Source organism: Typha angustifolia, chromosome 12, assembly GCF_048772165.1.
Source record: "Typha angustifolia cultivar Huaian chromosome 12, ASM4877216v1, whole genome shotgun sequence".
Lineage (NCBI taxonomy): Eukaryota > Viridiplantae > Streptophyta > Magnoliopsida > Poales > Typhaceae > Typha > Typha angustifolia.
In genome coordinates this window covers 10,126,441-10,148,096 of record NC_133250.1, presented here as the reverse complement: position 1 = coordinate 10,148,096, position 21,656 = coordinate 10,126,441, and the positions used below count along the sequence as shown (strand labels likewise).

General features: G+C 35.5%; 4 protein-coding genes across 4 annotated transcripts; 2 read left to right on the top strand and 2 right to left on the bottom strand.

The window, feature by feature from the left end:
• Positions 1-304: 304 nt before the first annotated feature.
• On the top strand, positions 305-5,529 carry LOC140772553 (phosphatase IMPL1, chloroplastic). The gene is made up of 10 exons (XM_073114679.1): positions 305-675; positions 865-932; positions 1,452-1,585; positions 2,377-2,465; positions 2,777-2,834; positions 2,925-2,977; positions 3,722-3,820; positions 3,897-4,010; positions 4,469-4,570; positions 5,159-5,529. The coding sequence occupies exons 1-10, from the start codon at positions 403-405 to the stop codon at positions 5,255-5,257; spliced, it is 1,089 nt and encodes a 362-aa protein (XP_072970780.1). The 5' UTR covers positions 305-402; the 3' UTR covers positions 5,258-5,529.
• A 1,935-nt stretch (positions 5,530-7,464) lies between these two features.
• LOC140772360 (uncharacterized) lies at positions 7,465-14,300 on the top strand. The gene is made up of 8 exons (XM_073114394.1): positions 7,465-7,618; positions 9,242-9,350; positions 9,571-9,676; positions 10,059-10,223; positions 11,293-11,622; positions 12,361-12,759; positions 13,332-13,896; positions 13,996-14,300. The coding sequence occupies exons 2-8, from the start codon at positions 9,306-9,308 to the stop codon at positions 14,015-14,017; spliced, it is 1,632 nt and encodes a 543-aa protein (XP_072970495.1). The 5' UTR covers positions 7,465-7,618; positions 9,242-9,305; the 3' UTR covers positions 14,018-14,300.
• Positions 14,301-16,845: 2,545 nt separating this feature from the next.
• On the bottom strand, positions 16,846-18,351 carry LOC140772566 (protein PHLOEM PROTEIN 2-LIKE A9-like). Its single transcript, XM_073114695.1, has 3 exons — positions 18,193-18,351; positions 17,577-17,686; positions 16,846-17,403 (listed from the first exon to the last, which is right to left on the bottom strand). The coding sequence occupies exons 1-3, from the start codon at positions 18,256-18,258 to the stop codon at positions 17,025-17,027; spliced, it is 555 nt and encodes a 184-aa protein (XP_072970796.1). The 5' UTR covers positions 18,259-18,351; the 3' UTR covers positions 16,846-17,024.
• A 135-nt stretch (positions 18,352-18,486) lies between these two features.
• LOC140772567 (uncharacterized) lies at positions 18,487-21,520 on the bottom strand. Its single transcript, XM_073114697.1, has 4 exons — positions 21,176-21,520; positions 21,001-21,093; positions 20,710-20,891; positions 18,487-19,285 (listed from the first exon to the last, which is right to left on the bottom strand). The coding sequence occupies exons 1-4, from the start codon at positions 21,363-21,365 to the stop codon at positions 19,220-19,222; spliced, it is 531 nt and encodes a 176-aa protein (XP_072970798.1). The 5' UTR covers positions 21,366-21,520; the 3' UTR covers positions 18,487-19,219.
• Between the last annotated feature and the right edge of the window lie 136 nt (positions 21,521-21,656).

Here is a 21,656-nt window from a genome sequence, read left to right as displayed (position 1 = left end):
TTTTTAATTATTTATATGTTGGAGAGAACTAACTCTTTTGCTAACAATATGGCAATTGGATTGAATCGTAAACGGGTCGGGTTGAGGATGATCCAAACCCGAAAGTCCAATCCCAGTTTATGGGTTGACTTTTGAAAACGCTTTGCCTGGAGGCCCATAGCCATAGAGTTGGGCTTTTGGATCGGGCCTTTGGGCCCATAGACATAGAGTTTAGACCCAATTCAAATTTTGGCCCGAAATATTCGGATCCGGGCATTAGCGTACAAATTGAGCAGCACGAATCTACTCCGACCACCGTTAACTTCCTACCCCCCTTCTTCCTCTACCTCTACCTCTACCAACCACTACATATCACAGAGAAGACGACGATAACATAGCTCAAGAAGGCATTAATCTCCACCGATGGCTCAATCTCTCCTCGCTTCGTCCTCCATGGCCTTGAGGCTTCGGCTTCCCGCCGCACCCAGCTCGTTTCTTCCCGCTTTGGCGCCAAGAAATGGCAAGAATCTGAAGTGGACGGCTTCGAAACCCTTGCGTGGTTTTCGAATGAGAGCAATCCTTTCCGAATTCCCGAGCGAGAGAAGGTACCCAAAAGTAGGAGCTGAGTCGACTGGCCCGGTCCCCGCCGGGGAGCTCCTGGGAGTCGTCGAGGCTGCTGCTAAATCCGGCGCTGAGGTCTTCTTCTTGTTGTTATTTTGGGATTATTTGGTTAAAGGTTTGATCTTTTTGATGAAATAAGAAAACCCATTTGGTCGTCTCGTCGGTTCTTTTAGTTCCTTTTACCTTTGTATGTGTGAGCCTCCCTACACTTCACCAAAATTTTGAGACAGGAAATGCAATCTTAACGTTTAACATCTTTTGCAGGTTGTGATGGAAGCTGTTAATAAGCCTCGAAACATTAACTATAAGGGAATCACAGATTTGGTGACTGAGTAAGAAAATCCTCGCACATATCATGGAACGTTAACCAAGCAAAATTTACCTGAAATTTTGTTGATACTTGATTTTTTTTTAAGTGTAAATTTTTCTGCTCTTCGATTACTCTAAACGGTGTGATGCTCATTCTCTTTGTAATTCGGTTCGGTCAATATTTTAGGAAGACTTTAGGATGTCTTTTTTCCTTTGTATAGTCTGAATCTAATCCTTGTCACCTTCTGCTGACTACTCCTTTGCCCTTCAGCTTCTCTGTCCTTCTAGGATCTCTGGTAAAGGAGGTTAATGTTGCGAGATTGTTTCTCTTTTCAAGAGAATCTTGCTTTTCTTTCCTTCTCTAATTGGCTTTTTGATCTCTTTCTTTTCATTTCTTTTGCTGAGACAATCAGCTTGTTATCGATTCTTTTCAAACACTCTGTTCCTTTAGGGTTCTCAGAACTCTTGATAGCTCCATTGTTGTACAAATGATGTACATCAGCCTGTGCAAACTTGAAGCTCACTTTGTCACTTTGTTGCAGCACAGATAAATTAAGCGAATCGGTCATCCTAGAAGTTGTCAGAAAGAACTTCAAAGACCACCTTATTCTTGGAGAGGAAGGTGGCCTTATCGGAGACTCATTGTCAGATTATCTCTGGTGCATTGATCCTTTAGGTTTGATTCTCTCAGCCCACTTTCTGGATGGATATGACATACCAACTTCTTCCGAATTTTGTATCAGGATAAATGCACTGGAAATATTACTTGTAGTTTTGTTGTAGATTTAGTAACAGTCAGAAAATATATTATATCACCTGGTGGTTGCCTTCAATATATCGTACAATATATCTGCAGTTTAACCTCATGGACCTCTTTTATTACTATCCCATCTTCTTGTCACCTGAACTTCTCACGGGGTTAGAGCCTTAATTGCTTTAATTTATGATCCTTATTGATGCATCTCAATACCTTTGTTCCCTGTTTGGTGGATGACTGGATTCGCATTTTCTAGCATCACTAAGCTTGTTTAACAAAATAAATTAGGCCACTATGTTACATTATGTTTGCCTGATGTCCTTCCTAGAACTGTACTTTATTTTCTTAGTTATTCGCATGTATTTACATGGAAACGTCTTGCATGAAGGTGTTCTTGGTGATAGCTCGTAAGTTTGTAACTATTTTGAACTAGCTGAGAGTCATGATTTTCCATGTTCTACCTGCTATTCATAACTTCTTGGAATGAATTATGTAGTTGATCCTATATAGACATTCAATCTAGTTTTATGTAAATTTATGATGCTTAGTCTTGGGTAATCCAGTTCGACGTTTTTGACTTCATGCCTTATAAGACAGAAGATTTAATCACAAAACTTGTGCCTCAAGTTGCAGCGCAATTTCATTTATTCTATTCTATGTGAAAGTTCTTTTTTTCCTTGTTCAATGATTGATTTGTACTTGCTGTTCAGATGGAACAACAAATTTTGCACATGGTTATCCTAGCTTTGCTGTCTCGGTGGGAGTTCTCTTCCGTGGAAAACCTGCTGCTGCATCTGTGGTATCTAGCACCCACTTTTAACTTAATTGTGTGCTTGAAAATTTTTTAGCCATCTGAATATTCTTAGTTCTTACCATGGGTAAAACAAAATGTGCATTATCATTTATCTTTCTATTAAAATGGTCCTTTTGTACTAAAATACAGGAATATAAGAATTGTAATTTATTTAACAACTTTCTGACTGGGTCTGCTGGAGAATATTTTCTTAGCCAAAAGATAGGGCATGTTCTCTCATAAATGATATATTTGTATGATATTCCAGGTCATTTGCACGTTATGTCTTACAGGAAAACATATGTTTCCTCCCTTAGGTTGAGTTTGTCGGTGGTGCTATGTGTTGGAATACTCGCACCTTTTCTGCATCTACAGGTAAGTACTGGAAAAAACCCGTAGAGCAATCTTACAGAACACAAAATTATGGTTAGAGAGTGAAAGATTTATTTTGTTATACTTTAACAGGTGGCGGAACCTTTTGTAATGGTCAGAAGATTCATGTTAGTCAGACTGATCAGGTAGTCTTTTTTACTGTTCTCTGATTATTTGCAAATGCTTAGTGCAAGCAGCATGTAACCTTTTTATGTTATGATATTTTAATGGCTCTTCTCTGAAACTTATGGAACTACAGTAATATGCTTAATCACATTGTTCCCTAATCAGAACTGGAAATCTTGGACTGGACTGCATAAATTCTTACTGTGACCTTTTTTGACAATATGTCATGATTTTTAATTTGCTAAATTAATTTGTAGAATTTTAGGTATGATATTTATTTCAAGGAAACTGACAATTGCTGAGCTAGGGGTCTCTTTTAAGGGGACACATCCTGGCTATATGAAAATCTTGTAATCAACTTCTCTAAAATTCTGAACTTTTTGAAGAACCACGGAATTTTAAAGATTCAATGAGTCAATCTTTGTGTACTCTTGCATGACACTGGCTGCCAAAACATGAATATATTAACTCAGTTACATGACGATGGTATGTGCAACTTGAATCTCATGTTCTGAGTTACATGACAATGGATGACCAAAATAGTGTCTAATAAATGAAAGTTGTTGCACATCAGTGGATAGTGAATATGCTACTACCTCTACCAAATTAAACTTTTCTGCATAACATTTTGATTTCAGTTTCTTTGCCACCTCTGCTTCTTTACCTTGGTTTTTTTTTTTTTTTTTTTTTTTTCTGATGGGTGAGTGAGTTCTTTTGTTCCTTGAATTTGTCCTTAATCTTTCTTTTTTATTTTCTTTCTCTAGCTGGAGCGTTCTCTGCTGGTAACTGGTTTTGGATATGAACATGATGATGCATGGACAACCAACATAAATTTATTCAAGGAATTTACTGACATTAGCAGGGTATGTCAATTTAAGTGCTTGTTAGGAGAAACAAATTATCCTCTCCTTGTTTTGCCTTATATGATTGCATGCGCAGGGTGTGAGAAGGCTTGGTGCTGCTGCAGTCGACATGTCTCATGTTGCACTAGGAATTGTGGAAGCCTATTGGGAGTATCGTCTGAAGCCATGGGATATGGCTGCTGGTGTCCTGGTAATCTTTTCTATTGAAGATTAGGAAGATTTGTTTTGATGGGATTGAATAACATGATGCAGTTCGGGACAACAACAAAATAGAAATAAAAGAAAAAACAGGGCCTTATCCTCTCAGTAACACTTTCCTGGTTGCTTCAAACTTGTCAGAGGTGTGAGTTCAGAACTTGAATGTAAATAATGTGGTTAAAGTACTACACCAACTAAACCATGTTACTTTTTTAACACTTTACCGTGGACAACTAGGAAATAGATAAAGACTTTGGACTAGCAAATGATGAATATATAGCCGGGTGGTAGGTGATGTGACATGGTCCACCTCTAGGCATGAGTTAAACTCGATCACAATTTTACACGTAATAAAGAGCGAACTGAACCGCTGATAGAAGTGATGAATATTTTACTTTGTCGAGCTTTTCTTTGACAATTCATATAGTTCAATTACTATTCTTTGAGCAGATAGTTGAAGAAGCTGGTGGTGTGGTTACGCGCATGGATGGCGGACTGTTTACAGTATTTGATCGCTCAGTCTTGGTATCCAATGGTGTAGTTCATGAAAAGGTGAATCCCACCTCTGTTAATATTGTTTAAAAATATTTCTTTTCATCCTTTGATAATTAGACAGTTCCTATTATTTACACTTTACAGAGCATTAAATTGTAAGATGAGCTGCAGCTCAGGGATGTTTTAATTATAGAAAATGAAAACAAAGCACAGATATTGAAATGTTTCATAATTCATTGAGTACTGCCATAATTAATAGATTACTTACCTAGGGCTATTTCTATTTCACTTACTTGTAGAGGTATCTATACATAATGTCTTTCTTGTAGGAAAATAAACTATAACTCACCTATAACCTTTAAGCGACTACATGATTATCTGGCCTTAATTCTTATTTACAACTGGCTGTTGTTGCCAACTCGCTAATGTGCATATGCTTTTGGGGAGCCCTTTCTTATGACTCAAATTATTCCACCTTCGTTAAGCCTTCAACATTTGAATTTTGAAAAGAACCAAAAGAGAGCAAACACAGGTAGTCATGGAGATGTGAATGATAGATTCTGGCAATAGGGCGCTGAATAACCGAATCAAGATCTTTTTCATTCTAAAAATTGCTGCTTACTCCTTCCTTGTGTACAAATGCAGCTTCTGGAGAGGATTGCCCCAGCCACTGAAGATTTGAAAACGAGAGGAATTGATTTCTCCTTATGGTTCAAGCCACAAAACTATGCTACAGACTTCTGATTTGCTTGTATCCCCATCTAGATTTCATTCTCCTCATAAACCCTCTAGATTCTTTTAACATGAATAATGACTAATAGATTTTTTGGTTTTTTCCTTCATACTATTGTTCATGGATCAAGATCATCATGCTTGTTCTTGAATAGTCACATTATGATGAGCAGTTGAATACCAAAGTTGGCGGGTATGAGAAATTGGGTGTAGCAAGTTCTGCTTGTGCTCAATGATGAAACGTTTTAATCATTTATGGAAATTATTGCCTTCTGATTGTTTCAGTACTATTGCCAGTTGAAATACTAGTTTCAACTTTATTGGTCATTTGCATTTGTGTTCTGAAAAGTGATGCAGTAGAAGATGGTCGGTGGGTGTTAAGCCAAATTATTTTGCAGTTAAACCCTTGTCATATAGAAAATCCCCGATACTTTGGGTAACTAAAATTTTAATTCTAGTTCAATTTCCCCCCTCGATTAGAGGAAATTCCCACACACCCCGGTACACCCATTAGTTTTTATTCTGCTGTCTTATTTAATTATTCGATCAATTGGCATTCAAAGCAAATGAATGCCTCGTAAGTCTCTTCTGCTTTGCCAAGATGGACTGAAGCATTAGGAAATAATAATAATAACTTGAACTCAATGCAATCAACAGGAAGACAATGAACTCTAAAGTTCACATTACACATAAAATTCCATAGTAGTTGGCAGTGAACTCTAAAGTAAGTAAAATAACAGCAGACAGTTCTTATTAACATTCAGTTCATATGCCATACACATTTCAAAATTCATCTACAGCACAGTTCATTAGCAACTTAACATTCTTGTTGAGTCAAAAAACCTATAACAATTAGAAATTAATGCATTCTCGTTTGTATGATCAAAAGTAAATTAATACATTTTCAAATAAGTTGCTGCACCAATTACTCTATCAAAGAGAAAGGAAGAAATTAAAATGTAAGATAAAAGAAGGAAACTAGCGACAAGTAGACTGAAACAAAATTGATCATAACAATCAAATTAAATATACCTTCACTACTAAGTGCTCATTGTAAATTATTAAATTGAGTGATATACTTAACAGCTTTGTTTGTGATATTTTTACAAACATATAACATGCATAGTCTTACTAGTCAAGGAGATATAAGTAAAGATATATGAAAAGTGATTATACAATAATCGGACAAAGGTACTGCTACTCAAGGGAAGAATATCTCGTGCTTAATTTATAGAGCTAAAACACAACTATTACCTTTGCTAGGTGAGGAGACTTATAAGAGAGTTCAATAACTAGCACATTTATCCTTCTTTCAATAATGCCTAGGTAAATCTTGAGATTAGAAGAGAGATTAGGGAAGAGAGATTGGGAAAGAGAAATTAGAAGAGAGGTTAAGGGAAGATGGAATTTTCAGTGGAGAAAGATAGGGTTTTTAGATAAAAGATTAGAAAAGATGGGGTTTTACAAGATATAAATGGGTCAGTTTACTAACGGGTTTGGATGTAAATATTTAAGAGTATACTAATAATTTGAGCGTCATGAATTAGTTTAACATGAAGTCCAATTAGTCTTCGTGATGATAACTAACTACTGAGGGTTTAGTAGATAGTAAATGTAAAAAACAATATTCAATTTAGACAAGTAGAAAAAGGAGGGGGGAAATAAATTTTTTTCATGTGATCAATTTGAATTTTATAATGAACTATCTTAAAAACTAAGGTGTTAGGAACACTTTAAATTATAATTTAAGAGTATAATAGGAACACTATTGGAAATGCATACATGTAAATGTTAATTTTAAAAGGCTATATATATATATATAACTTAATACTTTTATAAGGATATATATATATATAATAAATTAAAAAAAAAGTAATCACATGTTGAAATATTACTACTATACCCTTAAGTCAACCGTTAGATCTCTCTTTAAAGATATATACGAAAGATAGTCAAAAAAGATTTTTAAAAGAATATATATAAAAATAAGATATTTTAGAAGGGTATAGATGTAACTGACCAATTTTAGAATTAGAATAGTATATATATATATATATATATTATATATATAAGATATTAATTAAGAAGAATATATATGCTGTATATTAAAAGAAAAAATAGGAGGCACGTGCTAGGCACTTGCGCCGCTGTGTCCCTTTCGGAGACGGAAGGCACGCGATCTCCCCGGTGATTTCATCGGGGAGAAATCACGTAAACCCGATTTAACTCTTCCCCTATAAAAGCCTAGGCTTATACCTCCTCAGGACTACGCCTTCATCTCATTCTTCCTCATCTTAATCTTCTTCTCCATCTTTACCTCGTCGGCCATCTGAGCGTCGCCGGAGCAAGCGGATAACGCCAACCGAATCCTCTGTGAGTTCTCTTCCACTTCCTACGAGTAATTTCAGTTTATTTGAGTATTTAGTGGTGTAGCATCGCTTTTGGTTTTTCGACTTCGTCAGCAAATTATGCCGGCCGGTGACTTCGGGTTGCTGCCGGGCTAGTCGAGAAGCTCCGTGTGGATGATCTCCCCATCTCGGGTACTCTAGGATTCCAGGGAAGGCTACGCCATGTAGCCTCCCGCCGATGAGCTTCCTTCTCGCGTCTGGCCGTCGGCATCGGCGCCGGTCGGATCTAACCTTTCGATCAGGTTGCACTCTTCGTGAGGAGTCAACTGGATATCTCTCGTCGGGGCCTTCGAGGCCTATGTCGGGATTTCACTCACTGCTCTGGCCGCCAGCGAAGGGCAACGCGTCTCTCGCCGTCGGCCCCTAGGTCGACTTCCTCCACTTCTGTGGATCGCGGAGCCGCGATATTTGCGTCGGCGTTTCCGGTTTTGGGCTCCGGAGGTGGAGTCGCCGGCTGAGGGGTCGTTGGCAAATGCGTATTCCCTCTCCTCTCTCTCCTCTCCAACGAGATGGGAGAAGAGCTGTGGGTTGGGACCCATCCCAACCCGTATGTGGCTTCACCCAAACCCAAGTTGGGTTTGGGTGAGCGATCATAGATGCGTGGGTGGGCTACTAATAGCAGCCCAACCCAATTTGGGTTTTATTTCAGCTAAATTAATTATAGATTTTGGAAATTCTGTTGCTGTTAAATTAAACCATAAATTGGTCATTGATAAAGGTAAAGATTTTTACTCATATTTGGATTACTAATTTAAGATATTCTACTTAGACCACAAATTAGTGAATTCATTCACATAATTATCTTCTTGTATTTCATAATATAATTTTTATGTATTATCTTTGTGAAATATTATACTTTGTGCTTTATTATATTTGTATGCTATGTTATATTTTATGTCATACTCAACTTCGTACAATATTATTGTTCACAAAAAATTAATCTTCATGCAAATAGTAAATATATTTATTAATATTATAATAAAATTGAGTATGTTATTAGCTTGTTAATTTTATTATTGTTATTTGTGCTTGTCAATCATGTCATGAGCATGCTGCCCATTGTTACTAAAGTGTGATTTTAGTGACTTTTAAATGAATATTGATTGTATATGTTGCCGTGGTGTTATTAGGAAAATATTGATCGTATAATTTGGGTATTATTATATTTTTGAAAGTTTTTGAATTTGAGTTGTTAAATAAATTATAAGTTTCTTTGCATTGTGGAGTATATGCACAAAAATATACTATTTTTTTAAAATTTAAATTTAAATTTAAAAATAAGTAATTACCTATTGAATTGGTTATAACACTTAAGTTTTCTATGTTTCTATACCTATATCCCAACCGTTAGATCTCTCTATCTAGAAAGATAAATAAATACAATTGATAGAAAAGAAGATATCAATATATATATCCTATTTTAATTATGAGATAGTATCCTAATGAGTTCGCAAATCATGGTCTTTATATCAATGGAATTAATCTTTGGAAACCTCTTAAGAATCTTGTTGTTACATTTGTTTCTTCTTTTAAATCTACTTGATTACATAGGTGAATTGCCATTGCTTATCTAAAGATTTTTAACCAGGCTTTGCTGAGGTAATTAGTAGCAAATCTTGCAACTTTTCTTAAATCTTGAAGCACCGGCAAGAATGAAGAAAGGCGAAGAGGAGAGAGTTTCTCATCTGATAGATCAAGTAAGAGGCACTTTATACTTGATTAAAAAAATGTGATTCTGATAATCTTACAATATTATTTGATATTGTTGTTTGAAGTATTTAATAATATTGTAAGACTCTGTAAGTGGCTTTACTAAAATCATCCTTATCGAGAATAATTTTACAGCATGATCATCAGTTTTTATTAACCAATTAAAATACCCTTGTCAAATGTTTCTTTTTTTCCCACATTGGACAGGTCAAAATACTAATTGAGAAATTTCTCATGCTCTACATGACCAAGGAAGAAACAATAAAAGCTCTTCTGGATCAAGACAAAATAAGCCCTATAACCACCGAGCAAGGTACATTGGAGATCATCCATTACACAAGAATTTCGACAGTGCATTTTCTCTTTTTATGGGAATCCTCATAAGCTTTACTAGTTGGCTCTAGCATTTTATTGACGTATATGTTAGTTGTTAATGCCATTATCTGGTCCTCTGCAACCGCAAACAAAATTTTCTTTTACAGTATGTGCACTTTATCATCTGTTTAATAATGATAGTGACTTTAAGAGTTCAGAGGGTTTGTACACTTTTTTGTCATCTGTGATAATGTTAAGAATTGAAGTTACATATGCAGGATTAATGAGAAGTTATATATATAGGAAATTATTAATAAATCTTCTGACCCTTAAGAATAGCTTAATATGTTCTTTTATATTTTTTTTTCTTCTCATTTCAGTATGGAAACGTCTTGAGGAAGAAAACAGTGAATTTTTTCAGCATTACCATGCCAGACTATTGCTTAAGGACAACATAATTGCATTCAATGATCTCTTACGGAAGCAGGCCAACCTCATGGCTGCAGGAGGCCCTTCTAGTGCTGCACTCATGCAAGTGTCTGAAGGTACTTCCACATGCAACTTCCTGTTACTGTTTCCTTTTGTTATGTACTTTTTGTACGTGCAGAGAAAGTTCTTGATTCATATTCTCTCATTTTAGACACCAAAAATTTTAGACTTTGCAACTATTCAATCTTTTAGCATTTATTTGTAAAACAGACTTTAGTAATGCTATATTGCATTTTTAAAACTAATGGTTTGGATCTCGGTATTCTATCTTTTTAGAGTATGATTATTATATGGACACAAACGAAATAGTGAATAAACATAGTTCATTTTTAACTCCTGCATTCTTTTGTCTACCTCTGTCCTATTACTATCTGTTGAAGATGGTTCTATTATAAAGTCCATCATCATTTTTTTTTTACAGAGAATTGGAAGTTAGTTCTATAGTATTTACGTTTTCTTCTAACAAGAAGAAAGTTAGCAATTGTGTTTAGAATTTTAGATATGTGGTTGGAATTTGGAAGAATGAATAGTTGCAATTCAATAACTCAGGATGATTAAGGTAATTGCATAAGGTTCAATATAAATGAACTATAAGCACATATTGCAAGCTTTGAACTAATACTTCTATCATGAACATTGGATGAGACAAGTTCTTCATTACCTTGCCTTTCATGTACTTGTGCATTGAAAAGCAATACTTCTGAGTTTACTTAGAGCTTACTTGATCTTCATCGTTATCCTCCAATAGTTTATTTTTTTTCTATCAGCTAGTATCTTCAGGACAACCAATACATTGCAAACAGGGAATGAATCTATAACTTTATCTCTTTCCTATATTATTGTTAATAAGAAGAATGAATATATTGGGACTAATTTAATGTCTTTTTGTCATAACTGTACCATAGAGATGCAGACAAGTCCCTATATCAATTGTTGCCATCTTTATTCCTCATCTAGTCTCATTCCATTTCTAGATGACCTCTCAAAGGTTTCCTCTCTTATATACTAATATTTCACAATTGGAAAAGAGACAGGTTTGAGAGTTTTACTTCCAAATATGGTTGTATTCTACATCTTTTGATATGCTTTATGAACTATTTAAAATGTGTGGTTATGACTCATCAGGACATCAAAATATCAACTCTGGTGGTGATGCTTCAGTTGTACATGGAAGCATGGATATTCCAACTGTCAAATGGGCATCAGAAAATTCAGAAAGGCAAATGCTTCACGATGTGAAGGGGATATCAGTGGTGTCAGGCCTTAACTCTCAAGGAAATCCAAATTTTCTGTTCTTCCAGGATGGCGATCCCATGAGGACACAAGCACAACAAACCATAGGAGATGCTCTTGGTGCATCATACCCCCCGTTTATGGAGCAACAATATGCTCAACAACTTATTGATCCAAATCAAAATGTGGCAAGTTTTGACGTCTCTAATCAAAGAAGTGCTGGTATGAACTTATCTGTCTTATGTGCAAATTAACCTATTGTATTTCTATGCTTTTTATTTGTATTGTTTTGATATCCTGGAGCATCATGATTACTGTCTTGTAATTCTAACTAAAAGCACTGACAAATTTGTGTTGTCTAAAAAATTAAGGATTTTGGATATCCACCTATGATTCTCTTAAATTCGTTTTGGACACACATAATATAGACCTTTTCTTCTTTTATGTAAGGAACTCTGTTAAATGAAGTGGGTGATGATTTCTATTCTATTGCTTGTATCTTATAATTATAGTTAGATATTAGATGTCTAATACTTTGAAAGAGAAATTAGCAAATGATCTCATGTCCTTGATAGTTACCTCTTTTCCTGTTTTGCCATGTCATCGGCCCCTGAGCTGTCGCCAGTTGAACATCTTTCAGAGATATGCAAATATCGTAGTTGCTATGCGTTATGAAAAATAATTCGTTCACATTAATTTCTCAGTAATTTCTTTCTTATGATATGGTTCTTAAGGTTGGTCAATAATTTTTGTATGCGTTATGAAAAATAATTCGTTCACATTAATTTCTCAGTAATTTCTTTCTTATGATATGGTTCTGAAGATTGGTGAATAATTTTTGCTTCATTTAGATATATACTTTTAACTCATAATGAATTACTTAACACAATGGAATACTCTGGCTCACCCAATTGAAAGATTTACCATCATTTAACGAGGAATGTGTGTCAACTTTTTCAGGACCAGATTATGTACTATGCCCTACAACGACTTCAAGTTCCATCATACATAGGTTGCCCCAAAATGAGCAGCTTTGTCTTCCAGAGAACAAAATTCGCCCCCTGAACAGAAGGGGAATGCAAACCTCAATTCCACAATATTTTCAGGAGGTGGAACGAAGAGAAAATAGTTTCAAACTTAGTTATCCAAGCACTTCAAGAGTTGCATTCCCTAATGTTGATAACCGAAGCAAAACACAGTCACTGGTTGAAGATGCTCCTATTCCATCTCTCCAATGTCTTGAGCCTTCTGGAACAGAGTGGCACGAGCCAAATCATAGTGTCAAGAGACTGAAGAAACCATTCACTAGAACTAGGAAGAACCTTCCCAGAAACCCATGCCTCTCTACTTCAAGAAATGGTAGTTCCTCCCTTACCTCTTCATGCAGGATAGACCTCCTACTCTTCTTGTGTATTCCTTACACTATCTTATATTTTTAGTTCATTTCTCTTGTTAATGTTTCAGATGTAATTCTGTAGAGTTCTTTCCTTTGATCAGCTGGGGATGCTAAGCCTCTGCCAAAGCAAATGTAGAGTTTTGATGAAATTATGAAAGTAAATGCACTTTGTAGGAGATGAAGTGGATATTATTCTTCAATGACATAAATAGGTTCCTTGGAACAGAAGTGTGGTGCAAAACACATATATGCAATTCTAATATACACTTACAATTCTTTCGTTTTGCCATGTTCTTACTATACTGGTTTCTCAGAATGTGTTACACAGCAAATAAAATATGTTTATTGGGATGTTCTTTACTCATCTTACTATACAAATCATGTTCGCATTGTTCCTTATTCAATACCAATTCATGTCATGACTATCTAGGAGCAGGACTTCCACTTGATGAATTCTCTTTCAATTTAGAACTGTTCAATTATATCATTATGCAATATCAAGTGTAAGGAACTCATGATTGACTCATTGTTCCAGTGTCGCCTTCACCAAACAGTACAGACTGTGCTCCAATTCTTTCAAGAGCAGACCAGATGCCAAGCATCCAAAATTTTCATAATTCTATTGTAGATGTTCAACCCTCGAGACACAAGAACACCCCATCTGATGTTGGAACTCCTCCGGCTGCAATGGTTGACACTGCATCAGAGAGCTTGAAAGAAGGACGACCAAATCCAGAGCATCCAAGCAATACAGCAGTTGCATTTAATACTGACACTGTTCCTCCTGGAATACACACACCAAATGATGACCCTCTTAAAAAATTTGACACTGCATCAGAGAGCTTGAAGGCAGGAACACCAGATCCAGAGCATCCAATTTATACAGATATTACATTTAATACTGATACTGATCCTCCTGGAACACACACATCAAATGATGACCCTCTTAAAAACTTTGATGTTGATATCACTGATCTTGGTTCACCTTGGACCTTTTCTGATCTAGATGGAATGTCATTCGATGGGCATTTCACTGATGATGATTTATCGTCTTCTATTCTACATCAGGCTTCTCAGAATGGAAATATCGTTGATGACAGGTACTCATATTCTTCGCCTTCCCTAAGTCGACATAGTTAAACTCCTTTCTTCTCCCTTTTCTTCGTCTCATTATTGTTTTCTTGCTATTTGTTGTTCAGCTTTGACGAAAAGCCCATCTGATGCTCTTTCCGAAGCTAATAAGCTTGCATGTGTGCTTAGAGATGCAGTGGCAGAGGATTCAGGAAGCTAATGATCTACCCTTTGATATTGTTCTTTACATCGAAAATGATAGTTTTTTTGCTTCTTGATTACTTAAACTCAAATAAAACTTTGTTTTAAGAGCCATAAGTTGGTTGTTTGGTTGATATGATTCAAAAAAAGGAATTGTGGAGTAGCAATATAGGCCAGGGAATACATTGCCATTGGAGCACCAATTGTAGATATAATCTTCAGGTACTATTCAGGTGGCTCCACAATTTATGATTGTCACAAATTTAAGTCATAAAAGCTTTTCTTAAAGCCAAAAGGATTTGGTTGATCAGTTATTTACCGCACGATAGGTTTTGTAGTTAGGGATGGATCGGATTAATTTGATTCTATACCTGGGGTGCAGATTCTTTATTCTGGAAATAGAGGTTTATAAAAATGTTCCACCCGAATTCATATCCAGATTACAAAAATATTGGCCTTCATTTCTGTGTGGAAGTAAGGAATACAAAAATACTCTGAACATTACTTGCAGAACACCATCACGAGATTTGGCATTTTGGATTGCATGGACATGCCTGAGTAAAAGAATGAAACTATTTGATATATCAAATGTTGTGAAACATATGCAACTTGAATCAAGAACCAATCTAGTGTATTTTGAGTAATCCTGGAATTCCTTGGAAATGCTTCACTACTTGTATGAAGTGCATACTAGATCTATTAGATGCGAATATTAATTGCTGCTAGTATGGCCATTGTTACTCAAAGTCTGGGTGTGGAGAACACCAGAACTACTTGCTACCTTGAAATGGGCCTAAGCATCTAATGATAGGAAAGTTTCAAGATTACTTCCTCTTATTATATATACCAAGCAGAATATGGAAGCAATCTGAAGGAAGAAAAATGTATGGCAGAAGCAGCAGTAGGAATATCAGTTCCTGTAATTGTAGGATACACATCGCATTTTGGGAAGAATGTATCTTATGATATTTCTTGTACTTGATGATTTATTGTGAATTAAAAGATAGTTTCAGGTTATTTACTATTTAGGATATGTTAAATGAGAAATATATTTCATATGGATTTCAGGTATCTTTCACCGTTTATGTGAGAAGATCTTATCTAACATTATTAGCTTAAAGGATATTATATTGTTTTCTGTTGCAGCACATCTGGAATCAATAGGAAAAGAACACTTCAGATATCACAAACCCTTTTCTGCAACAGTTATGGAGAGTTAGTTATCTTTGGATATGAGGTAGTTTTGAGATAAACTGTTGTTTGGATATTAAATTAGTTTTGTGCTCACCAAAATGGTTTACCGTTTTGCCTAAGCCACATCCAAGGAGGGTTTAAGAATTCGAGTGGTAATGCATTGTATGAGTAGAGTGAGAAACATATATGTTATATTCTTTAGCATGGTTCACTTCAAGAATACTTTTTTTTATTATTTTAAAATATACATCTTTATTTTAAACTATAGGTCAACATTATAATAATCTCACTCTAGAATACAATTATTATTTATCAAAATTATATTTTATACCGCACACTGATATAGATACTAATTTACCCTTAATATCTATCCCATCAATATATTTTATATCAAATTAAAAGTTATTTACGATAATATTTTTTAAAATAAAATATTTTTTTCTTTTATATCACATCAAATACAGATATTATATCGTTATTATAGAATATATGTAAACATAAGAATAACTATTTTTAAAATAAAAATTTGAGAATAAAAAAGATGAATAATAAAGATAAATAGAATTGACCTTATTCTTAATAAATGGGTAGACTATTGAAGGATTTTGTTTATATTTGCATCTAGTTTCAATCCGTATTTAATTTTTATTTATATCTAATTAAGATTTGACTTGTATTCAATGTATATATATATATATATATATATATATATATATATATATATAGTTAAAATTTTTAAAATTTATAATTTATTATCCGAATTCATATTAAGATAAATAAATAAATTCGAATATGAGTTGAGCACTATAATTTATTTTCTCCTCGGCTTTTTAGTATTGGAATCTTTATCCCTTCCATTGCCTACTTTTCAAACAATATATATTCCTTCAGTTGCCGAAAGTAAAGAAGGAATAATCACAAGACAATGGAGGGAGCATCAAGGAAGAATTAGAATCAGACTAGAAGCAACTTCATCAATCAGGCGTCACAATCAAATTGTGTGGTAATTTTCAGGAGAATGGTTTTAATTTAGATTTTCCTAAACTAGTTTTGGGATAAACTGCTATTTGGATGCTAAACCAGTTTAACGCTCACTAAAATAGTTTTAGAGTGTTGCTTAAACCACATCCAAACAGGGCTTAAGAAATTAAGTGGTAATTTATTGTATGAGTTCGAGTGAGGAACTTAAATGTTCAATTCCTAGACTATTAAAGGATCCGGTTCATATTCATATCTAGTTACAATCCGTATTCAAGTTAATTTTATTCGTATTTATTTAAGATTCCACGTATTCAAATCTATTTAGTTATAATATAATTTTAAAATTTACTATTTATTTAATATTCATAGTTGAATTCATACCGAGAGTAAAAGAAGAATTCAAATATGAGTTGAATACTATAGTCACCAATATCTATTTCCACCGCTACTGCAATCTTTATGCTTGGCTGCTCTTCAAAGAACATATACTCCTTTAAAAATTGCCGAAAGTAAAGAAGAAGGAATTATCACAAGATAATGGAGAGAGCATCAATGAACAATTGGAATCATCAGACAGTAAGTAAATTCATCAACCAGTGGTGTGGTCACATCAAATTGCACACTTTATTCAATCATATAGCTTACTAGTAAATGGATCGATCGAATCCATACAGACCCACACGTAGGCCAGGACAGGAGAAACTCAGTACACAATCTATATCATGCATGATTTATGAAGTAATACGATAGTAACAAAGATGGAGTTCTCTAAATTCCATTATCATGTATTTGAAGTTTGACCTTCAGTTTTGTTGGGTGATATTATCACCTTCCTAATAAGCAGTCCTCCCTTCCATCTCCCCGTCCAAATATCGTACAAGCCAAATGTTAACTTAGGGTCTTTGACTTTTCCGGTATTAAACACGATTGCAGGCTTGGTTTGAGATTTGCCGTCGTTACGGCTGAGGTCAAACTTCTTCCATTTGCGTGAATCACCTACCTTTGCCATCACGTACACTGGGTTGTTCCACCCGAATGCATCAGGCTTCAGATCCACCTCGAACTCTAACTTATACTCGGTGTTCTCTTTGACGTTTTTGAGGTCACATGAACCAGTTACTTCAAGCCAACACACTTGCACTAGCTCCGCCGCAACTTCCCTGCAATTAAATTAATTAATATATGCACATCACCATGAAAAAAAAGAAGAAGAAAAACTTATGTCTCCTTTTACCCTTCATGTTGGTCTCTTGAAGTCCGGAATTATCTTTCTTTTATTCAGTTGGTCCACTGTGGTTGAGTATAAACAAGAACTAGGAGCAGAGAAACTTACTTTGTCTCCTTGTTTATCTTCCAGTAGCGGTCGTCGCCTCCCCAAATGATGTCAAGTGCTTGAGGATAGATTATCATCTGACCCTGACCATCTTCTGGTTTAAATTGTCCCTTCAGGAAAGAAGAAACAAAAGAAAAGGTTATCTCTTGTGGTTGGTGATGAAATTATCGACATATATATATATATATAGAGAGAGAGAGAGAGAGAGAGAGAGAGAGAGAGAGAGAGAGAGAGCAGAAGTCTAAAGGTAATAGTAAATATAGGATTCAAATGGCAGTTTTCGCAAATTATGCTAGTTGAATGTACACCTGAACATATAGATGGGAAATCACTGCGTACAGTAAACAAATGTGCTGATATTAATAACTTTTCAAAATAATACGATTCAAGAATGTTATCAGTAATTCCTTTGTATTTATGTTTAATTATACTATCGACTATCTGACTATAAGCGATCAAGGAGATTATCTAAGTTTCCTCATAATCTATCTGAATCATCATAATCACACTAACTAGTATGTCGATAATTCTCTACTAATACCAGCTACTAGCAACTTGTTGTATCACAGAAATGAAGCTGCACTTGGAAAATTTTTGACCAAGAACTTGTGTTAACCTGGATGAACTTCTCTTTGTCAGTACTTTTGGTCCCCCTGTAGTGAGGAGATGAAGAGGAAGACATAAGCGAAGCTCTTAAGACAGTCTAACTAATGAAGTTGATGAGAGAAAGAAGAGAAGAAACAGAGAAGAGGGAAAGTGTTATGGAAGTTTACGAGGGTGGATGCCTTTCTTATAGGGGTGGAGGGATTGCAAAAAGTTGAAATGCCCACAAGGAATCAAGTGTGGATGGAATGGAGGCAGGGAAAAAAGTAATCTCAACCTCACCATTCCTAAGGCAAGTTAGCTTCAACTTTTCATAGAATACAAACTTACTACGCAAAGATTATGCTTCTCTCTCTCTCTCTCTCTTCCTCTCTATCGCTAACTTGTCCTCTCTCTCTCTCTATTTATCTATATATACATGTATGCATGTAACTATACATACATATATATATATATATAATTCATTGTAATTAAAATGCAAAAGCCCCATTGAACTAGGTACGTGACCATCAGCTTTAAATTTTCCTTTAAACATAGGAGGTTTCCTGATGCGATCAGTGAGAAATGGTCTAGAAGTCGTAGGAATTTGCAAGACTGAAGAGGATATAATTTCCAGACAGAAAGAGCCCCACGATATTCCCACGGTTTCATCGCGGAGAGAGAACAATGGGTTAAGCATCCTATTCCCCACAAAGACGGGTCCAATTTCTCTAGCTTTCACTGGATAGAAGAGAATATAGAACATATCAATAGCTTGGTTTGATAAACACTACATTAAAGTTTTCCGCAATACTTGATGAACCCAATCCCCACATTATAGCGATTATTGCACAGAAGAAAAATAATTGTATGAGGGATAAGATACAGAATAGATGAATAATTGACACTCGAGTTCCAAAACACCATTAGCATTATATGGCATCTCCCATCAGAGCCAGGGGTTTGTCAACACGCTGCCCGGTCATTTTGTGATCTTAATTTGTTTGCATGCTCTGAGAATATGAGCTGCTCTCTTCAACAAGCTTGAAGTAGCTCTTAGTTCAGCTCTTTTGGTTGAGAAGAGCTGATGCAGAAGCTAGCTCTTCAACAGTGACTGGCTTGTGTAACTGGCAACCATAAAAAATTAAAATTATGTTGACATTGGAGTGCTTGCTCACTAGCCATCAAATTTTTACTGTGTTGCCGCATTAAGATGAAATAAGAAAAGCTTAATAAGACAAATAGGTGAATAACAAATATTACATGTAGCAATATTTTTGAGAAGAGAACATGAGGGCTAAACAAGCGCAAAATAATATCAACGCTCAGAAAAGATTCTCAAAAATCATATTCAGATATCTACTAATTGGGAAGGAAAATCCTGCTGGCAGATATAGTGATGAAGCAGTTAATACTTAATAGCTTATCATAGATAAGAAATTTACATAGTAATCAGTGTGATGACATTGCATGAAGCCATGCAGTTCAAAGTTAACAAGATACAATTCAGAAAATATCAACTAATTCCTAAGGATTCAAGCAGACCAGAGTGTTCAATAATTCAAACCTCACCTAAGAGAGAGCAAATTTAAAGTTACCATAAGGTTTTCGACCGACCAGGCAAAGTTAGAACAGTAGAAAAAGATTGTATGTCAATAATCACATATTAATACAAAATATGTAATTGTTGACAATGATGTGGTGATTTCATAACTATTTTTTTCCTTCAAAATATAAGTTCCAAAATTGTTAGAAATTTGGGGCTGCAAATTTTATTGAAACCAGAAAAAAGCTGATATAGACATAAAGGAGAAGCTCCAGCTGAGAATGCAAAGGTTGCACCAGCAAAGTTATTCTTTACTTTTCTAGAAGAGTCAGATGGCCCTTACAAAAGGATTTCCACCCTAAATAAAGATATTCTAGAGCTTAATGCCTAACAACTGCTCCTGCGTCACAAGTTGGATTCCTTAAATTTTATCGTCAAGATGCTCAATAGTTAGGTAAAGCATAAGTTTCAGCATAAATTGCTATCATAAGACATCTAGAATGATTTTCACATGTAACCAAGAGGCAAGAGCCCTGGACAGAAGGAACATCTTTGAATAGCAAGCTTTTGGTAATGTATGCAAGTTATTTAGGGCATATGTAGGGAAGCCACATTCACATGCTTTCATGTGTAATTTTCTCGTAGATATATTGGCTGAAGAAGTCTGTCAGGAGGAAATCAATTTATAGCTCTAGGATTGCAAAATTAGATAATACATTCTCCTTATTATATCTTGAGAAACAGAAAGATAACTTAGAAAATCAACAAATCAACGAAGGACCAAGAATTTCTAAAGAACTACCAGACTACCTAATACACTGAGAAATCAGTAACGTTTTATTTTTTATCAGTATCATCATTAGACACATGGAAATAAAAGGAGAACAATCTAAATACCTACAAATTGGTCATTAAAAATATGAGCTGAAGAAGCCATATTTCCTCTGCATGTCAGACAATACAAAAACTCCTACGCCTGCAGAGAACTGAAATGGCAGTACTTACAGCATTAGCAACAGCAAACCAATGGAAGCTCCTTAGGAGCGGATCATCAGGCGAAGGAAGAACATCGTGGTTCCAATACGTCAAACTCTGGAACTCAGCCCGTGATGACCAATTACTGGAATTCCCATCTGGGCTCGCCACCTCATTCTCTTTCTCCAATTTCTTCTTTTCCAAAACATAACCTAAGCAAGTAATGGAATGACAAAAGGAAAAGCAATAACACCACTAGTTAAAAATTGGATTTTAAAGAAGAATAACAAAAGAACAAGGCCAATGGACAAAGAAGATCACCTCGATAGCCTGCGGGGAGCGGAACAGTGACGCCCTGCAACTTTCTGCCTCTAAAGAAAGCTTCTTCAACCTCGAAACCGTCCACCTCCACGCCTAATTCACCAGAAAAAAAATGGATAAAAGAGGGTTTTGAAGAAACGAACGAGGTATAGAGACGCAGAGAACCAAAAAGGACCTGTCTTTCTGGGTTTGAAGTAGTTGGAAACGGGGCAAGGGCCGTCGTGCTTGATGGAGCAGGGGAGAAGATGGACGCCGCCGGTGAGATCGACGTGAGTGGACGAGCGCTGACGGAGATCGATGGTGCCTGTAACCCCTCCGTCGGCGCTCGACGGAGAAGAAACGCTAGTGCTCCTTTCTTCCTCCATGGGACTGTTCGAAAAGGCTCGGTGAAAACCCTAATGGCCACTTTAGCTTCTTTTGTTTGCTATTGGCTGAGGCCTGAGGGCCCCGGCTCTTTCCCGCGCTTTTAAGATTAATTTGAAAGTTAACTCTTTTTTTTTTTCTTTTTTGTTTTAATTCATCACACAAGAGTAATGCATTCAGTGCTTTACTCTCAATCTATATCCCAATTTTTAGCTGTAGTTGTATGCCTCAAAATTAGTCCTAATAGATACAAATTTTATGCCCACACAGTAGTTATTAAGTAGTTATTTCAG

What these genes read in the sequence shown, in the direction of transcription:
- LOC140772553 (XM_073114679.1), top strand. Translation starts at nt 403, where the DNA reads ATGGCTCAATCTCTCCTCGCTTCGTCCTCCATGGCCTTGAGGCTTCGG. An exon ending in AACCTGCTGCTGCATCTGTG is followed by an intron (nt 2,466 to 2,776) that starts GTATCTAGCACC and finishes TTCCTCCCTTAG; the next exon opens with GTTGAGTTTGTCGGTGGTGC. An exon ending in CACCTTTTCTGCATCTACAG is followed by an intron (nt 2,835 to 2,924) that starts GTAAGTACTGGA and finishes ATACTTTAACAG; the next exon opens with GTGGCGGAACCTTTTGTAAT.
- LOC140772360 (XM_073114394.1), top strand. Translation starts at nt 9,306, where the DNA reads ATGAAGAAAGGCGAAGAGGAGAGAGTTTCTCATCTGATAGATCAA. An exon ending in TTTCTCATCTGATAGATCAA is followed by an intron (nt 9,351 to 9,570) that starts GTAAGAGGCACT and finishes CACATTGGACAG; the next exon opens with GTCAAAATACTAATTGAGAA. An exon ending in CCTCTCTACTTCAAGAAATG is followed by an intron (nt 12,760 to 13,331) that starts GTAGTTCCTCCC and finishes TCATTGTTCCAG; the next exon opens with TGTCGCCTTCACCAAACAGT.
- LOC140772566 (XM_073114695.1), bottom strand. Translation starts at nt 18,258, where the DNA reads ATGTCTTCCTCTTCATCTCCTCACTACAGGGGGACCAAAAGTACTGAC. An exon ending in ACAAAGAGAAGTTCATCCAG is followed by an intron (nt 17,687 to 18,192) that starts GTTAACACAAGT and finishes TCTTTCCTGAAG; the next exon opens with GGACAATTTAAACCAGAAGA. An exon ending in AAGATAAACAAGGAGACAAA is followed by an intron (nt 17,404 to 17,576) that starts GTAAGTTTCTCT and finishes ATTTAATTGCAG; the next exon opens with GGAAGTTGCGGCGGAGCTAG.
- LOC140772567 (XM_073114697.1), bottom strand. Translation starts at nt 21,365, where the DNA reads ATGGAGGAAGAAAGGAGCACTAGCGTTTCTTCTCCGTCGAGCGCCGAC. An exon ending in CTTCAAACCCAGAAAGACAG is followed by an intron (nt 21,094 to 21,175) that starts GTCCTTTTTGGT and finishes CTGGTGAATTAG; the next exon opens with GCGTGGAGGTGGACGGTTTC. An exon ending in GCTCCCCGCAGGCTATCGAG is followed by an intron (nt 20,892 to 21,000) that starts GTGATCTTCTTT and finishes TTACTTGCTTAG; the next exon opens with GTTATGTTTTGGAAAAGAAG.